We start from the raw sequence: 20,056 nt of genomic DNA on the forward strand, positions 1-20,056 counted from the left end.
ATGTCCCGCCCAAACTTCCTGTTTCTATAGGAACTACATCAACACTGGTAAGAAACTGTGGTTGCTTTACAATTCTCTTTAAGTGCATTAGTGGCAAAAAAAACAGAATTATCTTTGCATTCACACTGTTCCTGGCATTAGAAGTGGACTCTGATCTCTTTTTTGATCCACTTTCCATTAACTGTGTGATTTGGATGCTGAACCATTTGAATGCTTCCTGTGTTAGTGTAATTTTTTTTCTTTAGTCAAATTTATTGTCTACTGTATTCACTCTTTTTAGTCTCCATGTCCCGTGAGCCCTTGTATTCCAGAGAAAAACACTACTCTATTTGTAGCATCATATTTGTTTTTGAGGCTCCAACAGACAGCAACATTTCTATCCTTGTCTTCCCCCTGCCTTTTCTACTCCCCACATATCTTATAATCTTAACTGTGGGCTGCCGAAGATTTACAGTCTAGAAATAAATTACACACTCGACAATAACCCAGAGGTGAAAATAGAAGCTCTCCAGCGAGTCTGGAGAAACGAAATAACTCGCAAATGTTAGTTTGATGTCAAATCGCGGATTGATGTTGTTTTTTAGTCAGTGTTTGGAAGGTTTGGGTTAATAGCGCTTTCCTTTAAGATCCATGAGTAACAATCCTGTGGCTGTCCCATGTTGTCCTGAAATTTGTCCTGAGGTGTCTGTGGATTCCCATTGTTGTCCATCCCATTTTGTTTGGGGTTAGTGCCACATTGATGTTTGGTTTCTTTCACCGCCTTAAAGAGTGATGCTTTTTTTCTTCTTCATTGAATGGTGTGCTGTTTCCAGTAATGACTATACTTACATTTGTTCTTTATAGAGAGCTTGGTACAACATTGACGTCTTTTACACTATTGTAGGATGAGATAATTCGGCTTTCTTAATAAATCTGCCTGTCAATCAAATATGCAAATGCAGATTATGCACTGCATTCCCACTTATACATGAATAACACACGTTCCTTCAGGTCTTAAAGAGACTTTGGTATGCTATCAAGTCAAACAATGCAGGAACAGTGTGAATGCAAAGATAATTCCGTTTTTTTTTTTCTCATATTTTGCACATAATTTGATTTCTTTCTTTAAAAAATGAACTGGAAACAAAGCAACTGAATTTTCTTTTTTAAGGAAGGTTCAATAGATTAATTTGTAAATGTGAATTGTATATGTAGCCTTTATGGGGGTGTGTTGATAGATTTTTATTGTTAATTTGATAAATATGTAATGTCACTCAAGATCTTAAAGAATGGTAGATGGTCAATTACGAAAGTGTACAAAATCAAATTTTTGTTCTGTTCTTGAAGATGTCCTCCACCTGTTGCTCTTTACAGCCTGAGCACAAACGCATTATAAAATAAAACAGTTCACCTTGAAATCTTAACACAAGCATATTCCCTGTGTCCCTTTCCATTTCAATCCTCCAGTACAGTGGCACTTTTATGCCGTGCACGGTGTAATGTTATTTATAAGGTTGTGGCAGTAGGGTTGCGGAGGGCCCTTTCGACTTTGAAAAGAGATACTTGGTCTTTAAGAGGTGGCAGGGCACAGAAGTGAGTGCCCCTCGACGTTCAAGGTGTAACCAATGCCTTGCGCTCAGCGAGACCTAAAACGCAAAACAGACGGCAGTGTGAGTCAAGATCAAAGCATGCGGCCATGGCCCTGCTCGGCCGCTCTCCTGTCAGACTGAATCGCTGCCATGTGGACTGTGTCTTTCTGCACACAATAGGTAGCTACCGCTCGCCTCCATTAAAAACTCTTTATTATTGCACCTTATCTGATCTGTGTGTACCGAGACAGTCACGTACACAGAGCCTCACAGACCGTCTTCTACTGCTCATGTCACACAAGGACATTCTGTGCTGGAAATAGCAGGCAGACGCCCCTTCAGTGCAGAACAGAAGTAAAGGGAACTTGGCATAACTGTTCTCTCCGACTAGTTCAGTATTTTGTCAGTGGTTGATGGTGAAAGGACATCTTATTTCAGAGTAAACACACACACACACACCAAAAAAAAAATAAATAAATTGTTGTGAAACAGTAAGTTGTTAATTTTTATTTTATTTTATATTTTCAAATATTTAGCTATTTATATAACCTTTTTAGTGCAAATAAAATATATTAAAAAACACATTAATACACATACACATTTCACTTCAATACACATTTTTTTCAACAGAAAACCTAAAGCTGCAAAGTATACTTTTTTCCGATATTCCTATCCTGTTATCTGCAAGGCTGCACAATTGTGAGGCGAAAGACTGAGGTCACGGCTAAGGTTATAAGGTCATGTGTGCGTTTTCAGCCGTTCTTATATGGACAAACCTCTCTCAAGGGTTAATCTGAGCCCCAGAGTCCTTTGAGGTGTTTGTCAGCTACTTGACCTGTTTGTTCAGCTGCGTGCCCCTCTTTCCCGGACCCCTCCCCCAGTTTCGGTGCACCCTGTGCCAACAAGCCGTCTCTAGGTCAGGCATCGGGCCAGATAATACGCCACTTACTGCAGCACTCTCTCTATGAGCCCAGGCATTCGAGCTAGTCCTGGCAGTCCAGGTCAGCTATTCCAGGTTCCACGCAGCACGAGCTGCCTTCTAATTAAGCCCGCCAAGCAGCCGTGGCCCTTGCGGCATTGCGGGCCAGACACTTCCTGAAATGTGCTACATCACCCATAAACTGCCAGCGCTGATAGAAAGAGTGCAAAAGCGAATTGGATTTGCTCTAAAAACAACCTCGCTTGAAACCACCACTCTACACCTCTCACCAGAATAACACGAGAAAAGGGTGGTCAGCTGCACTGTGGGATTTCTTTCATAAAAGCCAAATAGTAGTTCTGCATCATTGCAAAATGTTTTGGGCCTGAGTGTGTTTTTTCCTTCTCTGCAATTGTAGAATGATCTAACCATTACTGTAGGCTTCCGAGCTTTAAAAATGACACCGATGCAATGTAAAATATAAAATATTTCTAAAAAATAAAAACATCAGAACAGAAGCCATACTCTATATAGAAATAAATCTATAGTATAGTTTATTGAAAAATAAATTTATTTTTGAGAGAATCATTCCGACTGGTTTTCTGAACTGGATTCACTGAAGTGATTCACTTAAATGATTCAATACAAAAGAATGATTAATTTGCAAATCAGATATTTTTAAAAAAAAATTGAGCATTTGGAATGAAAATGAACTCCAGATATGACAAAACAAGTTTTAAACATAATAAAAATCATCTATAACTTTATGCAACTTAATTAATGATTCATGCCTATGTGCATGCTGGGAAAATGGGTCTGTAAAGTTGAGTAGATTTTATTTGATACCTTAGAAATAAGTATTTTGGGATCAGTTCTTGAGAACACATTGTAAATATATCAATTGTAAATTATTGTAAATAATTACATAATTGCTGATAATTCAGTTCAATTAATTTCTATATTTATAGCGGTTTTAACAATGCATATAATTCTAAAGCAGGTTTATAATTAAAAGCATTTAGAGATTAAATTTCTACATGCTTGAATTTTTAATATTTATTTAAAGCACTAGCTCTGACGGCACCCATTCATTGCAGAGGATCCATTGGTGATCAAGTGATGTAATGCTTAATGGTTAGCCACTATTGTTGGACACCAAAGTCGAATATACAGCAGTAATGACTAGTGAAATGTGGTAATATCATCGTCTTTTGTCATTTAGGGATTAAAATAACACCTAAAATTTGTAAGCTTAGTATTATGTCCCATTACTGAAATACCATCCAGTGTACAGCACCTGTGAAGGCAGAAGTCTGTTATTATCCACAGCCATTAGGAAGTCAGAAGCAAGAGCGGAGCTGTAAATAGAAATGGTGTAACTTCTGGATAGACATGTGGATTGTGTGTGAGAGTGAGAGATAGAGTTGGTATGGGGCAGGATCTGCCACCGCTCTAACACAGGCCTGATGTTTTAAAATAAAGCAGGCTGTTGGCTTTGATGTCGAGGGGCCTCTGAAGCAGACGGTCTGATTCAATAAAGATCAATGCTGCTTATCCCGCTCCATGCTGTAAGCTTAGCCTTCACTCCAAAGTGCTTTTATGAAGGTGAGATGGGAGAAGACCATGAGAATTCACTTGATACTAACAGCAGATGTACTTTAAACCCGCTTGATCGGCGTCCTGCCGAACGTGTCTTCTGGAGCTCATGATGTGGTTGTGCTCAGTGTCACCCGCTGTGGGCTCTGTGAGCAAGTTGTGACGTGTTATGGCTTTTATGTACAATAATTTGACTTACTGTGAACATGGATCAAAATTCAACCATGCCTTCCAGGCACCAAATGCAGGGAGGTGGTAGCCACTCTTTGAATTTGGTGGTCCAGATAATATTAAACCAAGATAATGTTATCTAGCTGGCTAACATAATTGAGCAAATTTCAGCATTTGCCCTAAGAATGCGGTCCTCTATTCATGTGATTGCATGATCATAGTCAGAGAAATTACTGAGGAATTTAAGAATATAAGCGAGCTTGCAAAAAAGAATGCGAGCCCCATTTAAAGGGGAGGGCAGAGTATTTGACATCAGACATCAAAAGCGGAGCTTAGGCCTTTTTCTGGATAGAGCTAATAGGAGTCTTGTGGAATGGCTTAAAGTGTTTAATATCTGAGGACAGATCTTATTTGACTGTGATACAAGGTGAAAGACTCTTTGACCTCTACAGATACTATGGAATCAGCGGCAATTAACATTTAATGTGACATGGACTATTTATTTAGCACTCAAAATGTGTCCATACATCTATATGCACAAACCCCTACCATCGACATAACTATGACTCAATAAATACTTTTCAAAGATTATGCAGGACTGTTTTGTTTTTAGCAAAAAGGGAAAAGTGGTACAACAGGACATAATATAGGAATTCTGTTCTTCCAACTAGACAAATATATGCATGTTTACACAGGAACCTGAATATTGTATCCGATATCCTTATTTCTGTCCAAGAATCCTGAGGTGACTGTTTCCAACCGCATGTTGGCCATTATACAAGCATGCAAAAACACATGAAACTCTCGCTGTCAGCTGATCATTGGTGGGGTGATTGCTGATATGACTTCCCTTTAGTTTTCCCTTTTACTCCTTATAAAAAAATCTGATAGCCCAAGTAATACAGATACACAATACAAAGAGAACCACGATGAGTTACTTGGTATTATTCTTTCCATGAAAACACTCCAACCAGAGGTTCTGAGGGAAACCATATGAAGATCTTCTGTGCTTGTTGTTGACTGTGCCGTCTGTTTCTCATAGCAAGTCCTGTTCAAACGTACAGCTAGTTTTCAAAATGAGTTCTGCTTCTGTTTTAGAAGGTTCATAGCATCAGCTCAGAACTCTCTGGCCTCCTCAAACTGTTTGTAGTAGTCCTCATCCTGAGGGTTCTCTGCACATTTCTGTCCATTATTGGGAGGTCGAGCCTGGTTGTAGCGGCTCCAGTCGCCCTTGCAGATGATCCATGGTAGGATGTCCACTTTGTAGTGCAGGTCGGCGGAGAACTCGGTGCTGATGAGGTTGGGCGTCCCGGCCCCTTTGCCTCGGGTGATGAGCTTCATGCTGTCGTCGTAGCAGCAGTGCTGGGCCGCCAGCGTGGTGGATTCCAGCGTGAGCATGGAGCGGATGCAATAGCGTGCGGTGGGTTTGTAGATCTCCAGCTTCTCCTTTGGTCCGCTAGCGTCCTTCCAGCGGAAGTTGCGTCTTGTGGTGGCATCGTGGATGTCTGCAGTGCTGTAGGCCACCTCGGTTGGGTACAAGCAGGGGCAGCTGGGTAGGTCATTGGCCACTTTGCTCATGTATTTCTTGAGGAACTCGCTCTTGCAGTTCATCCAACGCTCGCAGCTGTCTGTATCTGAGGAGGAGTAAGCAACATCACAATCAGAATCACACAGTTAAAGTAATTTTTAAATATGTGATTGACACTTTTCCTGTCTCTAAAAACAATTAAAAGGAATTTTAATTCCGGAAGTTTATCTTTTGATAAAGAAATATTGGTAACACTTTAGTACTGGAAACAACTCTCACTGTTAACTAGTTGCTTATTAGCATGTCTATTATTATCATATTGCTGTTTATAAGTACTTATAAAGCACATATTCTGCATGACCATATTCTACATCCCTAATCCTACCCAACACCTAAATTTAACAACTACCTTACAAAGCAGTAATTAGGAGTTTGAGGCAAAAGTAATAGATAATAGTTAAATATTAGCGAGAATTGGACCTTAAATTGAAGTGCGACTGAAATATTTAGAAAAACTACTATAATTGACTGAATAATAATTGAGAAGAAAAAATATATATATATATAATAAAATGAAATACAATAAAATAGTCTCCTTAAATTCAACATAACACAATAAGTCACAAGTTGTATGACAATAAATCACAATGTGTTTAATTCACTAAAAAGAACTTGTTCATATGAGTCATTTGATTGGGAATCGGACCACATTATTCACCCTTGGTTTGGACTGACTTAAAACAGCACATGAAATTATTCTGATTCATGAATGAACCTTATGACTAAGTTTGTTTTTTTAGTCAATCAAAACCATACAATACAACTAGTGAGGTCAGATTGGTTTTGATTCTCTTAAGACTCATTTGTTCAGGAATCAGACTACACTACTTGAGATGTGGATTCAGTAGTGGTGTTGTGGTATGTAAGCAACATTTACCAATATATGTTTTTCTACATTTACAATAGGAAGCTAGTAGGTTTTATTGGTGTATTAGAAAGCTCATCTGTATTCCTGTTTCTCTGCCTGAATATGGCACAATATAGGGTAAAAAGAGTACCATTATAGAGTTAGGAGCTTGTTTTGCTTGCTTTGTAGTGACCAGTTAACCAGGTGGTGTTAAATTACAAATAACTTACCAACTCCAAAGAGTTCTGTTGCATTAAACTCTTCAGTGCCGGCGAGAAGACTGACTTCTGTCGCTGCCGTCTTGAAAGCATCTTCAATCCCTGTACATAAGAAAGTGTTTTACTCCGTGCCATTCATTTCGAAGATGGTCGTTTTGGCAGCATATTCCACTTGTAATCTAGGAACAGGAGTTTGCTTGTATGGCCTCCAAAGGATGGTGCAAGGTAAGGCTTTCTTACCTGGACAGCTGGGCATGTCGCATGTCCGTGACTCTGTGGCTGTGCAGGCGTAGCCGCATGACCTGGTCCGCTTCTGGTTGCCATTTCCACAGGATATGCTGCATGGCGACCAACCACTCCAGTCACCGTCACCATCTATGTAATCTATAGTAGAGTGAAAAAAAAAATTATATTTCACACATTCACTGGCACTTGAGTGCTATGATGTGATTTCAAGCATAGGTTGTGTTGTGCTCCTGTCCCACGGAGCAGATCCTGATTCAGACCGTATGCTTCAAATACCTGAGGCGCTCAAACTCGGCCTGCTGGCCTATACCATTAGCATACTTCTCTAATTGGCTCATACACATGGGAGTGGGTGAACGAATGAGCCAAGTCTGCATACTTAAGCCAACTTCCAACTGCTTTTTAAACAAAATACAAGTACTACTCTTACATTTCTGATTCAGTGATGAGGGGCAACCAAAACAGTAGCTGAAGTATTGAGGTGGAGTATTCTAGAAACTCTAGAATGTCGTTTTCTGACATTCCCATAATTTTATGGCCTTCAATACAGTTTTATATCCTTACAATGGGCGTTTACAGTTGGTCTGCTGGACACAAAAACATCTGTTCTTGCTGGATTAACATGAAACCAACCTAAGATTTTCTGTTTAGAAATGAAATATAATTTCTAAATTTAACTAAGAAATTTAGACACATCAAAGCTGAAATTTTAATAATAACAATGTATTTGTTTAACATGATTTATTATTTTGTTATTATTATTATAATTTTATGCTCTACAATTTATCAATTGCGGCTAGGAAAATTCTTTACAGAATGATGATAATGATGATTATTATTATTAATCTAATAATAAAAACGTTTATGCGCTAAAATATATAAATGGTGGCTAGGAAATTCTTTTCAAAATTATTATTATTATTAATGTAATACGTTTATGCTCTAAAATGTATCAATTGCAGCTAGGAAAATTCTTTACAGGATGATGATGATGATGATTATGATTATTATTAATATTATTAATCTAATAATAAAAAAAGTTTATGCTCTAAAATATATAAATTGTGGCTAGGAGATTCTTTACAAAATTATTATTATTATTATTATCATCATCATCATCAATCTAATAATAAGTATATGCTCTAAAATATATAAACTGTGGCTAGGAAAATTATTTACAAAAGCATTATTATTATTGTTGTTAAATTATATTGTTAATATCAGTTTTGTAAAGAAAGTGTTTATATTTATATGCAACACTAATTTATTAGATTATTTTAATCAATAATAATAATAATAAAAATAGTTTTATTTTTTGTTTTTTAAAATAATTTAATAATAATTTATAAATATTTTTAAAATATTGTTTTTCTTTCTTTCTTTCTTTCAGATAATGAAAGAAAAGCAGCCAAACCAAGGGTGGATACTTTGAAAAAGCTAAATTATAAGGACGTTTTCATTTGTTTAACATTTCTTTTGGTCATTACATAATTTCAAACTTTTCTGGTAGTGTACACAGACACACACACACACACACACACACACTCACTCACTCACTCACTCACTCACTCACTCACTCACTCACTCACTCACTCACTCACTCACTCACAAACCAAGCAAGCAAGCAACCACAATCTATATCCACTGCCCCTGATGAGAGAAAAACAAAGACCTTTGGTCTTAAAAAGACAACATTACTTTCAGCGCCGTCAGGCTGCATGGTCACAGTCGAGTGCGGGCCAACTCACAGGCAACAACATGTCTGAAACCCACACAAGCCACAGTTCCCCACACACCGCTAATGGAAACGAATAAGCCAATCAAAAGCAGATACGGCAAACCCTCAGGAATGAGTCACGGCCACAACAGACCATGTGTTAGTCATGAGGAACATTTATAAGGAGAATTTTTAACTTCGATTTGGTATTACCTTAACACATTGATCAAAGAGAGTTCCTCTAGAGCAAAAGGGTTTAGGCAAGTGGTGACAGGGTAAGAATGCATTTGACAGGAAGTGCAGTCTCTGACAGCAACACACATTCACTCATTTAACTCCACTTTACCAAAAGAGACAGAGAGAGAGAGCTGTTCCTCTATTAGACCAGAGGAACAGATGCTCTGGATTCTCTCTCTCCTGCTTTGATGTTCAGGAGTGTTTTCTATCACAGAGACAGACTCTGCCACACAGGAATCTCTCTCCTACAGGAAGCAATCTACAATCACAGACTCTGTCAGAAGCGCTGTCCTTGTTATAGTGACAGCGTAAATCATCTGATGAGCAAATTACAGATTCCATCACCTCACGGCAGAGCAATATTTATGTTTTGCAGAGCCCTTCATTAAAACAATAACTCCATAACACACGCTTGTCTGCAACATACCGTATTCTGTCTGGGATCTGCTTCCTGTGCCAGTAGACCCTCTTCGCTCCCAGTCTCCAAGCGGTTTGAGGAAGTTGCTGTCCTCCGTGTTGCTCTCGTAGGGGTAATCCTGTTCATCAGGACTCTTTGGGGTGGACACAGAGGACGAGGAAGACGAACGCTGCCACCAGTTCCTCCAGTTAGGAGCTGCCCAGCCAGGCTTGTTTTCTTTGTGTATTCCCTTCTCTGGCTCCGAACCCTCCAGGCTGTCCACCACTTCTATGGTAACCTAAAGATTTTAAAGGATAATAACATTAGTAGTGTTTACTGAGGCAAACATCGCTTATTGCTCATCCTTGAGGTTAGGGATTTAATACCTCAAATATTTATGTATAATAGAAATTATATATTCATAGTTACTTAACCCTAAAATGGGGTCATAACGATTTTTTTAAATAAATTATTTTATTCAGCAAGGACGCATAAAGTGATCAAAAGTAACAGTAAACTCATAATGTCACAAAATATTTTCTTATATTTTCCACAAAAATATTAAGCAGCGCAACTGTTTTCAACATTGATAATAATAATTCTTGAGCACAAAATTAGAGAATGATTTCTGAAGGATCACGTGACATTGAAAACTGTAGTAATGGCTGGTGGAAATTCAGCATTTTTAATATATTAAAATAGAGAAAGGTATTTTAAATTGCAAAAATATTTAAAAATATTAATACTTTAATTTTCGATATGTTTGATAATATTTTGCTTAATATTTCACAAATATAGTAAATATTATTTTGAAGTAAATATATTTTCTATTCAAACGCACACTACTGTTCAAGTGTTCAAATATAAATTAAAATTATTTCTGAATACAAATAAATGCATTTCAAATGATATCAGTTATATATATTAAACAAGTTATATATTCATATTTATTTATTTATTAACATGATATATGATAGTACTTTGGTAGTACCATTTGATACCATCATGCCTCCAACAATTTCCTTTTGTAAGAAACATTTCAAAACAGTAATTTCGTGCTGTGCTATAAAACTAAATCAAACACTGCAGTCTGCATCGGTCCCTTTTATTGCGAATCTAATTTGTTTACTTGCACATGTTGAGAATAATCATACAGATCAAGGGTGTTTGTTGTACTGAGAGAGGGTTTTGTGGAACATCAAACAGTGAGGGGTAGTGTGATCTTGTGGAGGTCCAGATGGACTTTGGTTTAGGTCATGGTCATGCTCCGTGACTCGTTCTGAGACGCTGCCATTCTGCAGTGACACCCCCACCCCACCCTGTTCAAACACCCCACCAGTAACACATGTGCCTCCCATATTGGGGCAAGGGGTGGGCTTCCCCTCTCTAGTCTCTCTTTTTCTCGCTCTCTCCACCTAAACATCAAGTTCAAAGGGCCTCTCAGCCTCCTTAAGACCATGAAAGCCAGATGATGCTTTGGATCAAAGATACCCATGCCCCCCACCCCCGAGCCTCTCACACACGCACACACACACACATTCGCTGCCATCTTAAGACATCTATACACTTTATCCTTTCTGCCATTCTTGGTCAAAATTCACATGTTTTTCCTTCTGATGTGGATGGAGCCCGTGGTGGATTAGGTGGCGGCCGGTGCTGTACAGGTGTATGTGTTGCTAAAACTAAGCTAGGTGAATGTTAGCAGTTGTGTGTGTGTGTGTGTGTGTGTGTGTGTGTAAAGATAGAGAGAAAGCAGGGGGACCAAAAGGCTCCCTTCTTGAAAAGAAGTGCTGATGTGCATCAAGGCTTTCTGCCACTTTCTGTTTGCCAAGATTTTACTTTATGTGCTTAGCCAACCATGTCTCCTTTAAAAGTCTTTGTGTTTGTGCACAGCAAAAAAAACAAAAAAAAAATTCTTAATCGTTGTCTAATACAAAAATCTTAACATACTTAAACTAGATACATTTATTTGAGATTAAATTTTTTTTAAAAGTGATTTTTTTATCAATTGTGCTCAATTATCAGTTGAAAACAGTTGTGCTGCTTAATATCAGGATTCTTTGAACAAAAGAACCGCATTTAAATGTATTTACTGTCATTTTTGATTAATGCGCCTTTGCTGAATAAAAATATTGAAAACTTAAATACTTGGCAGTGTATCACAGTTTACAATAAAAATATTATGCAGCAAATTTTTCCAACATTGATAATAATAAGAAATGTTTCTTGAGCAAATCAGCATATTTGAATGAGTTCTCAAGGATCACGTGACACTGAAGACTGGAGTAATGGCTTCAACTTTGCCATCACAGGAATAAATTACATTTTAAAATATATGAAAATAGAATAACGTTATTTTAAATTGCAATAATATTTCACAATATTACTGTTTTTACTGTTTTGTATTTTTTTGAGACCAAGACAGATTACACAATGTGTTTATTTAATGTGTTAAGAAAAACCATATAATACGTGAATATTACATAATATATTATATGTCACAGTAATGAGCATTACAAGTGATTTGGTAAATGTAAAGAAAAACACATTGATTTTGAGCATCTTCCTACCTGAATGTTGGGGTTTTGCCCATTTATATCAGCTTTGGAAAGATCAGGGAAGTTCTGCAGGTCCAGCAGAAAAGCTCCAGGTCCGTCTCTCTGCAGGCTGCCCCCTGTCCCGTGACTCTGAACCCACGGCTGAGACGCTGAAATATGAGGCACTCGGGACTTTCTGTCACCCGGCCCCAACTGAACAGAGGAGCTGCTTTCTGCATTGACATTATTCTGCATAAAATAATAATATAATAATAATCAAAAAACATGGAAAATATTCGATTAGTGGTTCTCAGTACCTATTAAAAGTTCCATTTTATTGTTTGCATTTAGCATAGTCACAAACCTGTGACCCACCAGTATCCTCACAGATATTTAAGGACTTGAATCATTTTGAAGAATGATAAATGTTAAAGCAAACTGCTCTGAGTGAATCATCCCTCTGTATACAATTCTTGACTCTTTGTTGTCACAGATTCAAAAATTCATCTCAATTATCAGCTTGTTTCCACCCAGACCTTGGGAGACATTCTACAATTGATGTTACACTCAGTGTAGAAGTATATTTACACTGTGTAACTTCCCACCAAGAAAAAAAACAGCGTACAGATGAGAGTGGTTAAAAGTGGCTTAGGGTCTATTTACACAATTTAAGTCTCACGCAGGAGTGCACTATGGATGATAGAATGGAATGGTGTTCCCTAGCTAGTCATCAATGATCATTAGTTGCTCTAGATGTTTGATAAGATTGTCTATCAACCTTGTTTTGTGAGTTTTGACATTGTGGCCAACTTGGTTGGTGCTTGTAGACAACCTCACAAACCATCTACAATGTTCTAATCCGGTTTCTCTAAGAGAAATTGTTCATCGAATCTGTTCAGAAAGTTAATTAACGGGAAAATTAGTGACTTCGTGATATAAATTTTGATAATCAACAATGATCGGAAATGCCTTAAAATGGCTACCCAAACATCATATTTTTCTTTCCACCTGAAAGGTGCGATTGCAACCTAGTCTTTAACACCCCTTTAACACTAGAAGTCCCAGAGAGCAGCCATTTGGCTTTTCTACCTATAAAACCCGCAGGACAGCCGATGGGCTGGAAGGCTTTAGGCTAATATCCTTAATTGGCTGTGAACAGTTGCTTTTGTTATGTAAACAATGTGGGGCCATGCTGAGCCACTTCAAGGAAACTGGTGTTTCACTTTGCCATCTTAGGGAGAAATCAACACACATGTTTTTTTTTCCTTTGTTGCTGAGATTTATTGATAAAAACAGTACAAAATAAAATAAAAAAGAAACCAACCATTTGTACACATTTACAAATAATATTAAAAAGTGAGTGAGTACACGCCGCACTTTGTGGTGTTGTAAAGGGTGACAGTGTTTGGCTTCCTTTTGGTGGTATTATCAGTCTGAATCACGCTGTGCATGTTGCTAAGAATGTAGACGGTCTTCTTCCGTTTGGGCGCATACGCCGTCAGCGTAGCAGCAGTGGTTGAAAACACCTAATAAATAAGATAAATTGTTATTTTCATAGCACTTTTACACACAATGACACAATGACACACTTGGCGGTGTTGATTCTAAAAATTAGAAACACATAAACATAGAACCACAAAAGACCTGCAACATACCTGAGTGGTGAATTCATTGCGATCTGTGTGTCTAGCGGATTGAGGGATTTCCCGGCGAATCTTGTTGACTGCGCCGAGGATGGTGGTTTTCCGGCTAAGAAGTTTATGCGCAAGTGACAGCGATGTGAGACATGGTCAATCAAGTTCTCTGCTTTTAGCAGCCCTCCCTGCCCCCTTATCTTGACTTGTGTAATATAGCACACACACGCGTATATGTAGCTATATATGTACGTGTATGTGCATATATTCCCATTTATATTTTTTAGCACACCAGGGTGACTAAGAGTATGATATTGTCCAGCCATGACTTCCTGTTCCACAGGATTATAAATATGAGGAACACAAAGGCCAAATTCCCTTAATCATCCATCACAAGGAGTAAAACCTAAGAATATAATTCTGATGTGCAGAATAAGAAATTAGTTAAAGCATTGAAAAATTCTTTCCAATCAACTAAAGATGTTAAAAATCTGCCTGGAAGAGGACACAGCTGTAAAATTGTAAAGATTAGTTGAGTCTTTGGGTCAGAAACCTAAAAACAACATTTAAACATCCCCTACATGTTCGGGAGGGTTTCAAGGAAAATTCTCCTCACTCATCCAAAAACAAACTCCAACAAATTCAGTTGTCAGACACGATTGGAACTTCAAATGGCACTGGCTTCTATGGTCAGAAGAAACTGAAAAAAGAGCTTTTTGGCAGCAAACCCACCAGATGAGTTTAGTACAAACCGGGATTAAAATATTACCACGGTTAAATATACAGGTGCATCTCAATAAATTAGAATGTTGTGAAAAAGTTCATTTTTTCTTGTAAGTTGTTTCAAAAAGTTAAACTTTCATATGTTTTAGATTCATTGCATGTAAAGTAAAACATTTCAAAAGTTTTTTTTTTTGTTTTTTGTTTGATTATAGCTTACAGCTGATGAAAGTCAAAAATCAGTATCTCAAAATATTAGAATATTTACATTTGAGTTTCAAATAATGACCATCCCTACAGTATAAATTCTGGGTATCTCTTCGCTGAAACAACAATAATGGAGAAGACTGCTGACTTGGCAATGCCAATGTGAGACATGGTCAATGAAGTTCTCTGCTTTTAGCAGCCCTCCCTCCCCCACACATACAAACAAGCCACCAGCAACCATTCACACACACCCCCCCAACCCCCCTGCAGATTGCTCAGGTAATGACCACATTTACACATGAATTGATGCTAATGATAGCCAAAAGACTAGCCAGTTAGCATCCACTTGGCTAAAGGAGGGTTACAAATTTCTGGGACTTCTAGTGTTAACCAGCCATGTGTTCACGAAAGAGACCTTGAAGTTAGAGATCAAGGGAAACAAATACTGGTTTCATCCAGCTCAGCCCAGAACTGTTTGTTTATACTGAGAGAGATTAGAGACATTAGCAGCTCCACTCACTCAATCTCACCTCAAATGGCCTAAATACCCCCAGGTGCTATATTGCTCTTTATCACCCCTTAATATAAACACACACACCATGACTTTCTGTGAATCTTGAGAGAGCACCATGACAATAGCCCATCATTTAAAGCCTGCTGAGAGACAATTCACAGAAAAGCCTCATGAATAAGATTACTGAAAAAAATCTGACCAGGTCACTTAAAGGGATTGAATAAATGTTAAATTCATTGTTTTATTATAAATATAGTTTTCTGTCTTTCATGCTGTTTCAAATCCTTTTTTTTAATGCTATTTATGCAAACAGCGTATGCTGTTCTGTGTCAGCCGCACCACACGGATGTGCTGTTTTCGTTCAAATCAAAGCATAAATAAATGTAGAAAACGTATCCATGTGGTGCGGCTGACACAGAACAGCATACGCTGTTTGCGTTTAGCGGATACTCTCCAAAATGGTGCAACAGTGGCGCGGAGGAGACAAATTGTTGAATAAAGTCATTATTTTTGTTTCCTTTGTGTAAAAAAAGGATTCTCGTAGCTTCGTAAAATTACGGTTGAACCCCTGATGTCACATGGATTATTTTACCAATCTCCTTGCTACGTTTCTGGACGTTTAAGAAACAATTATCGTTATCAATGTTAAAAACAGTTGTGCTACTTAATATTTTTGTGGAAACTGTGATACATTTTTCAGGATTCTTGAATTAATAGACAGCTCAAAAGAATTTTAGCATTTATTTATTTTATTCATTTTTTTTTTTTATTATTTATACATTTATTAATAAATTTTTGTAACATTATAAATGTTTAGATTGTGTCCTTCCAGTATATGTGTGTGTGTATATTTATATATATATATATATATATATATATATATATATATATATATATATTACAAAACAACAGTAAATCATGACAGATTTTTAATTATTGGGTGAACTATTCTTTAATTGGCTGAATAAATGCAGTAAAAACAGATAATATTGACCCCATGACCTCTGTTATGTTTCAGATGTGCAGCCACCTGTCTCGACAGAGTCTGAAAACAAAACTACTGTCTGTTTTATGAAGTTCTTTCTGAAGAAAAAATGTTCTTTAGTTATTTTGAGGGGATGTTAAAGCCTGGCTTCTGTCTTCCCTCTAGAGAGGAGTTCTGGCTGCAGTCCTGCACTGTTCTACTCTAGAAATAGATATAAAACGGAGCCCATATTGCAAAATTGTTGTGCACCTCGCTGGCTGACAAAAAAATACGCTTTTCCCTGTCAAAGAGGTTTGTAATTGTTTTCCCTTAAGACTGCCAAGGCATGTGTTCGCTGTCACATACACACAGAGGGGGCAATTACTCCACAATTGGACAGCTATAAGTAGCTTGTAATCATGCATACTGAGCTAGACAATAAGATCAAAGGGCACCATCAATCTTTTGTCTCTCTCTCCTCCCTATTTTTCACTCAAGCCATTTTGTTTGACTGACTGAGTGCTGTGTAAAGCTGTAGTGTAAAATGCACTTCACTTCAGGTAAAAGGAACAACAAACATTGTCCAAGAGTTTTGGCAAAGCTACTTTGAAACAGTTGTTTTACGGTTGTTAAAGTGGTTAAACTATAGTAAAGCTACATAAGTATGTAAGTGTTAAATGATGAACAATATACTATTAGGTGTTTAATAGCATGATGACAATGCATTAAGGGCTGGTTCGAAGATAGTCAGCATCATTGATAAAATAACAACAGCGAAGGACCACCTAATCGCCTGTCAATCAATCTTCCTGCTAAAACAAGGCTTTTGAACTTTGCAAGTTGAACACGGCACGACTACCGTCCAACTGAAAAATATGAAGAATCCTAGAGAATCCAAGATATATCAGATTACTCTAGATTAATTTGGTGTAAATGAGGACGTGAACAACTACAGTTCCTACAAAAACCTAAAAAGACAGGGTTTCTAACTAGGAAAACAGATACACGGGTGACATACAGACGCCCCTGTCACATTTCAGACTACTTCCACCTCCTGCTTCCTCTTCATTCCCTTTGCTTAAGGAGCATGACAGCAATTCAATTAGAAGCCTCTCAGGGGGTCTTCCCAGGAGACTGGACAGGAAACGAATGCTAAACACAAAGTGCAAAAGGCCTTTCAATGCAGCACCTATATCAAGCAGTAAGATATTTGTTTTTCTGACAATATCTGAGGAAATACACAACTTCTTGTAGTCTAGACAATTACTTAACCCAATTTTTATGACATTATGAATCCTATAGATAAAAAAAGTTAATAATCTATGATGTTTATGTTTAAAGGTTTGCAGGTGCTGGTGGTTTTCTTACAGCATCTGTGCATTAAGTTCTTCAAGATCAGAAACTGCCAGTGAGGCTTAACTGGGCATCTCCAGACTCTTCAGCCTCCAACCCTCACTGCTGCCCCCAACTCTCCTTAAACCTGGTTACGTTTGACACATCCTATGTACATTCCAGAAATATTTCCAACAGCCGTGTATGTCATAAATGTGTTCCCAGAAAAGTGAGTTCTGTCCCAAGACTCTCTGTACAAAACCACAGACTTGACCTCAAGGGCTAAACTGTAAAGACTCACTCGGGATTCATTCACTTCCTATATCAGCCACTGACTGTAGTAAAACCAGTAACAGACTGTTCAAAATCAAACTTTTAGCTTTCAGCTTCTGAAAATCCAAACAGCTGTTGGAGAACTACATAATAAAGGAGATATCATTGAACTGTTCAGCTGAATCACATTGCTGCTGCTATTCCTCTACAACAGAGCCACCCTACTGGATAAACACACACACATTCATCATGGTGCTATACCAACGTTTGCAGACTGACAAAGGCATCTCGGTGTCATGCTAAAAATACATCAAAAAGCCAGCCGCAGGGTTTTTAATGCACCCAACAAAGCCCTGTTGATCTCAAACCCTTCTTGACCCCTTGGTCCGGTCTCTGGGAGCATTGCACTTGCTCCGTAAACAGATGGCAGAACACTTTTAGCTGAAATCTGCACAGACTCATTAAAGCCAGGTCTAATCTCGGCTAACGGCACTAGAGGACAGTCTAAACTGAGAATGTATTCTGTAGCCCTGAAAATCACCCTGCTTTATTTTAATGTTGTGCACCAATGTGTTGAAAACATAGAGTCTATAATTGGCTTTCCCTTTTTTTAATCTTGGCAAATGCATGGTTTGAAACTAGAACATATTAAGAGGATGCTTGAGTGACACTGATGAACCAGTGGTGATAAATGATAGCCTGCAGCTAGTCAACTACAGAGAAAGAGAACATCTCTGACCCTGGCTGAACCCCAGCTCAGTTTGAATGCTATGACAAAACTACCTGACTAGATACAACACAGTGCATAAATCCGTGCAACATTACAAATAATGATGTTATGGTTGTTTTACCATCACAATGTGTATGCATATTCTATTCATGTCTGTCTGTCTGTCTGTCTATCAGTGGATCGATCGATCAGTGCAATGCAGAGATGGTGAAACATATTCATATTTGTCATTCGTTTACTGTAATGCACATAACTTTTTAATTTGTATTTATTTATTGTTTAAGATAAAGTCATATGTCAACCCCCAGTCAAATGAAATATATTCTTAATGACAACAAAATAGATTTTACTTTCGTTGAGTGTTTTCTTTTGCCATATGACTTTTTCTTGAAATTTCCCCCACAAATTGTCATTATGGTAAGGAAAAGAATTATGCTAAAAATAAATAAATAAATGTGATGATTAAAAAATTTGAATAGTCTTACAATTCATTTTCTTGAAGCAAAAAATGAAAATTCTTTGATTTGGGAGAAAAAAAAATATGATCTGGTCGTGTTTTCATAAAACTCACCTCCGCCACCTGCTCCGAGCTCACAGTGTCATTGCCGTGCTGCAGTGGGCTGCTCCGCAACACCGTGATGTGTAACGTTAGAAGAAGGAGTCCCAACAGCAACAGCAGCTCTGCCGCCAGCCGCACCATCCTCTTCACTCGAGCACTCTTAGGACCCTGCGCCGCCGCTGCCGGGCTACCGCTGCCGCCTCCTGCCGCTGCAGACACTCCGATCTCCGGATCCGCCGCGGACGAGGAGCCGCCACACCACTGCGGAGCCACCTCGGGGTCCAGAAGAGCAATACTCACGGGAAAAAGAGTAACTGGCTAGAAATGATCTCAAAGAAGCCCAATCACTCCACGTTTGAAAACTGATCAGATCAATGAGGGATCTATAGCTCCTGATCTTAAAAATGGTATAATCCCGACGTCCAAAAAGAACTTGAATTACCTTTAAAAAGCGAAAAAGTAAGTCCCACAAACTCCAAAGCTGTGTACCATTCCATTGAGCATCAGTATAAAATGCAAAAGTAGATTATGTGTTGAGATAAGAAGTTTTACTTCTTCATTGAGGAAATACTGGAGTTTTACTTGTGCGCAGGTAAATCAGGTACACTGGCACAAGTACACAATTCTGAGAATCTGCAGCATTCCTCTTATGTTTGAAAATAAAAATAAAACAAAACAACAAAGTATCCAGTTCAAACCACTTCAAATCCTCGTGGTCTGTCCTTCACGTCTAATACACAACTTTGGGTACATAGTTGCGCTCCGGTGCTTTGCGCAAAGTGCTGTCATCCTCTCCAAATGCCACTGTGTCTACAAGAATGAAGTGTAGCTCACTATAAGCCCATCTTCAGTGTAATGAAGATCCAAAGTTCCTCCTCTGACTAACTCATCTGAGCTCTGTCCTCAGGAGGGTGTATGAGCCGCTCTTGCGCAAGAGTATCCACAAACACACACCTTCTGCGTAAAAGCGCGCTGTCAAATAACACACGACACCACAGCTCAGGACTAGTGTGTCTGTGTGTGTTCCCTTCTGTCGTTGTGTGTCTTTAGTCCAGCACAAACACAGTCAGACTCGTGCCCAC

At 38.2% G+C, this 20,056-nt stretch overlaps 1 protein-coding gene across 1 annotated transcript; it reads right to left on the reverse strand.

Moving 5' to 3' along the window:
• Positions 1-2,073: 2,073 nt before the first annotated feature.
• Positions 2,074-20,056, reverse strand: LOC306884542 (isthmin-1). The gene is made up of 6 exons (XM_079440490.1): positions 18,987-20,056; positions 12,075-12,290; positions 9,535-9,802; positions 7,148-7,291; positions 6,920-7,009; positions 2,074-5,888 (listed from the first exon to the last, which is right to left on the reverse strand). Exons 1-6 carry the CDS (start codon positions 19,113-19,115, stop codon positions 5,371-5,373), a joined length of 1,365 nt encoding a protein of 454 aa, XP_079296616.1. The 5' UTR covers positions 19,116-20,056; the 3' UTR covers positions 2,074-5,370.

The sequence above is a fragment of the Barbus barbus genome (assembly GCF_936440315.1).
Source record: "Barbus barbus genome assembly, chromosome: 18".
Lineage (NCBI taxonomy): Eukaryota > Metazoa > Chordata > Actinopteri > Cypriniformes > Cyprinidae > Barbus > Barbus barbus.

Bases quoted from the DNA above. Each gene is read 5' to 3' on its own strand.
- LOC306884542 (XM_079440490.1), bottom strand. From the start codon at position 19,115: ATGGTGCGGCTGGCGGCAGAGCTGCTGTTGCTGTTGGGACTCCTTCTT. The intron at 7,292-9,534 runs GTATGTTGCAGA...ACTCTACTATAG, and splicing joins CAGATCCCAGACAGAATACG to ATTACATAGATGGTGACGGT. The intron at 7,010-7,147 runs GTAAGAAAGCCT...TCTTATGTACAG, and splicing joins CGACATGCCCAGCTGTCCAG to GGATTGAAGATGCTTTCAAG.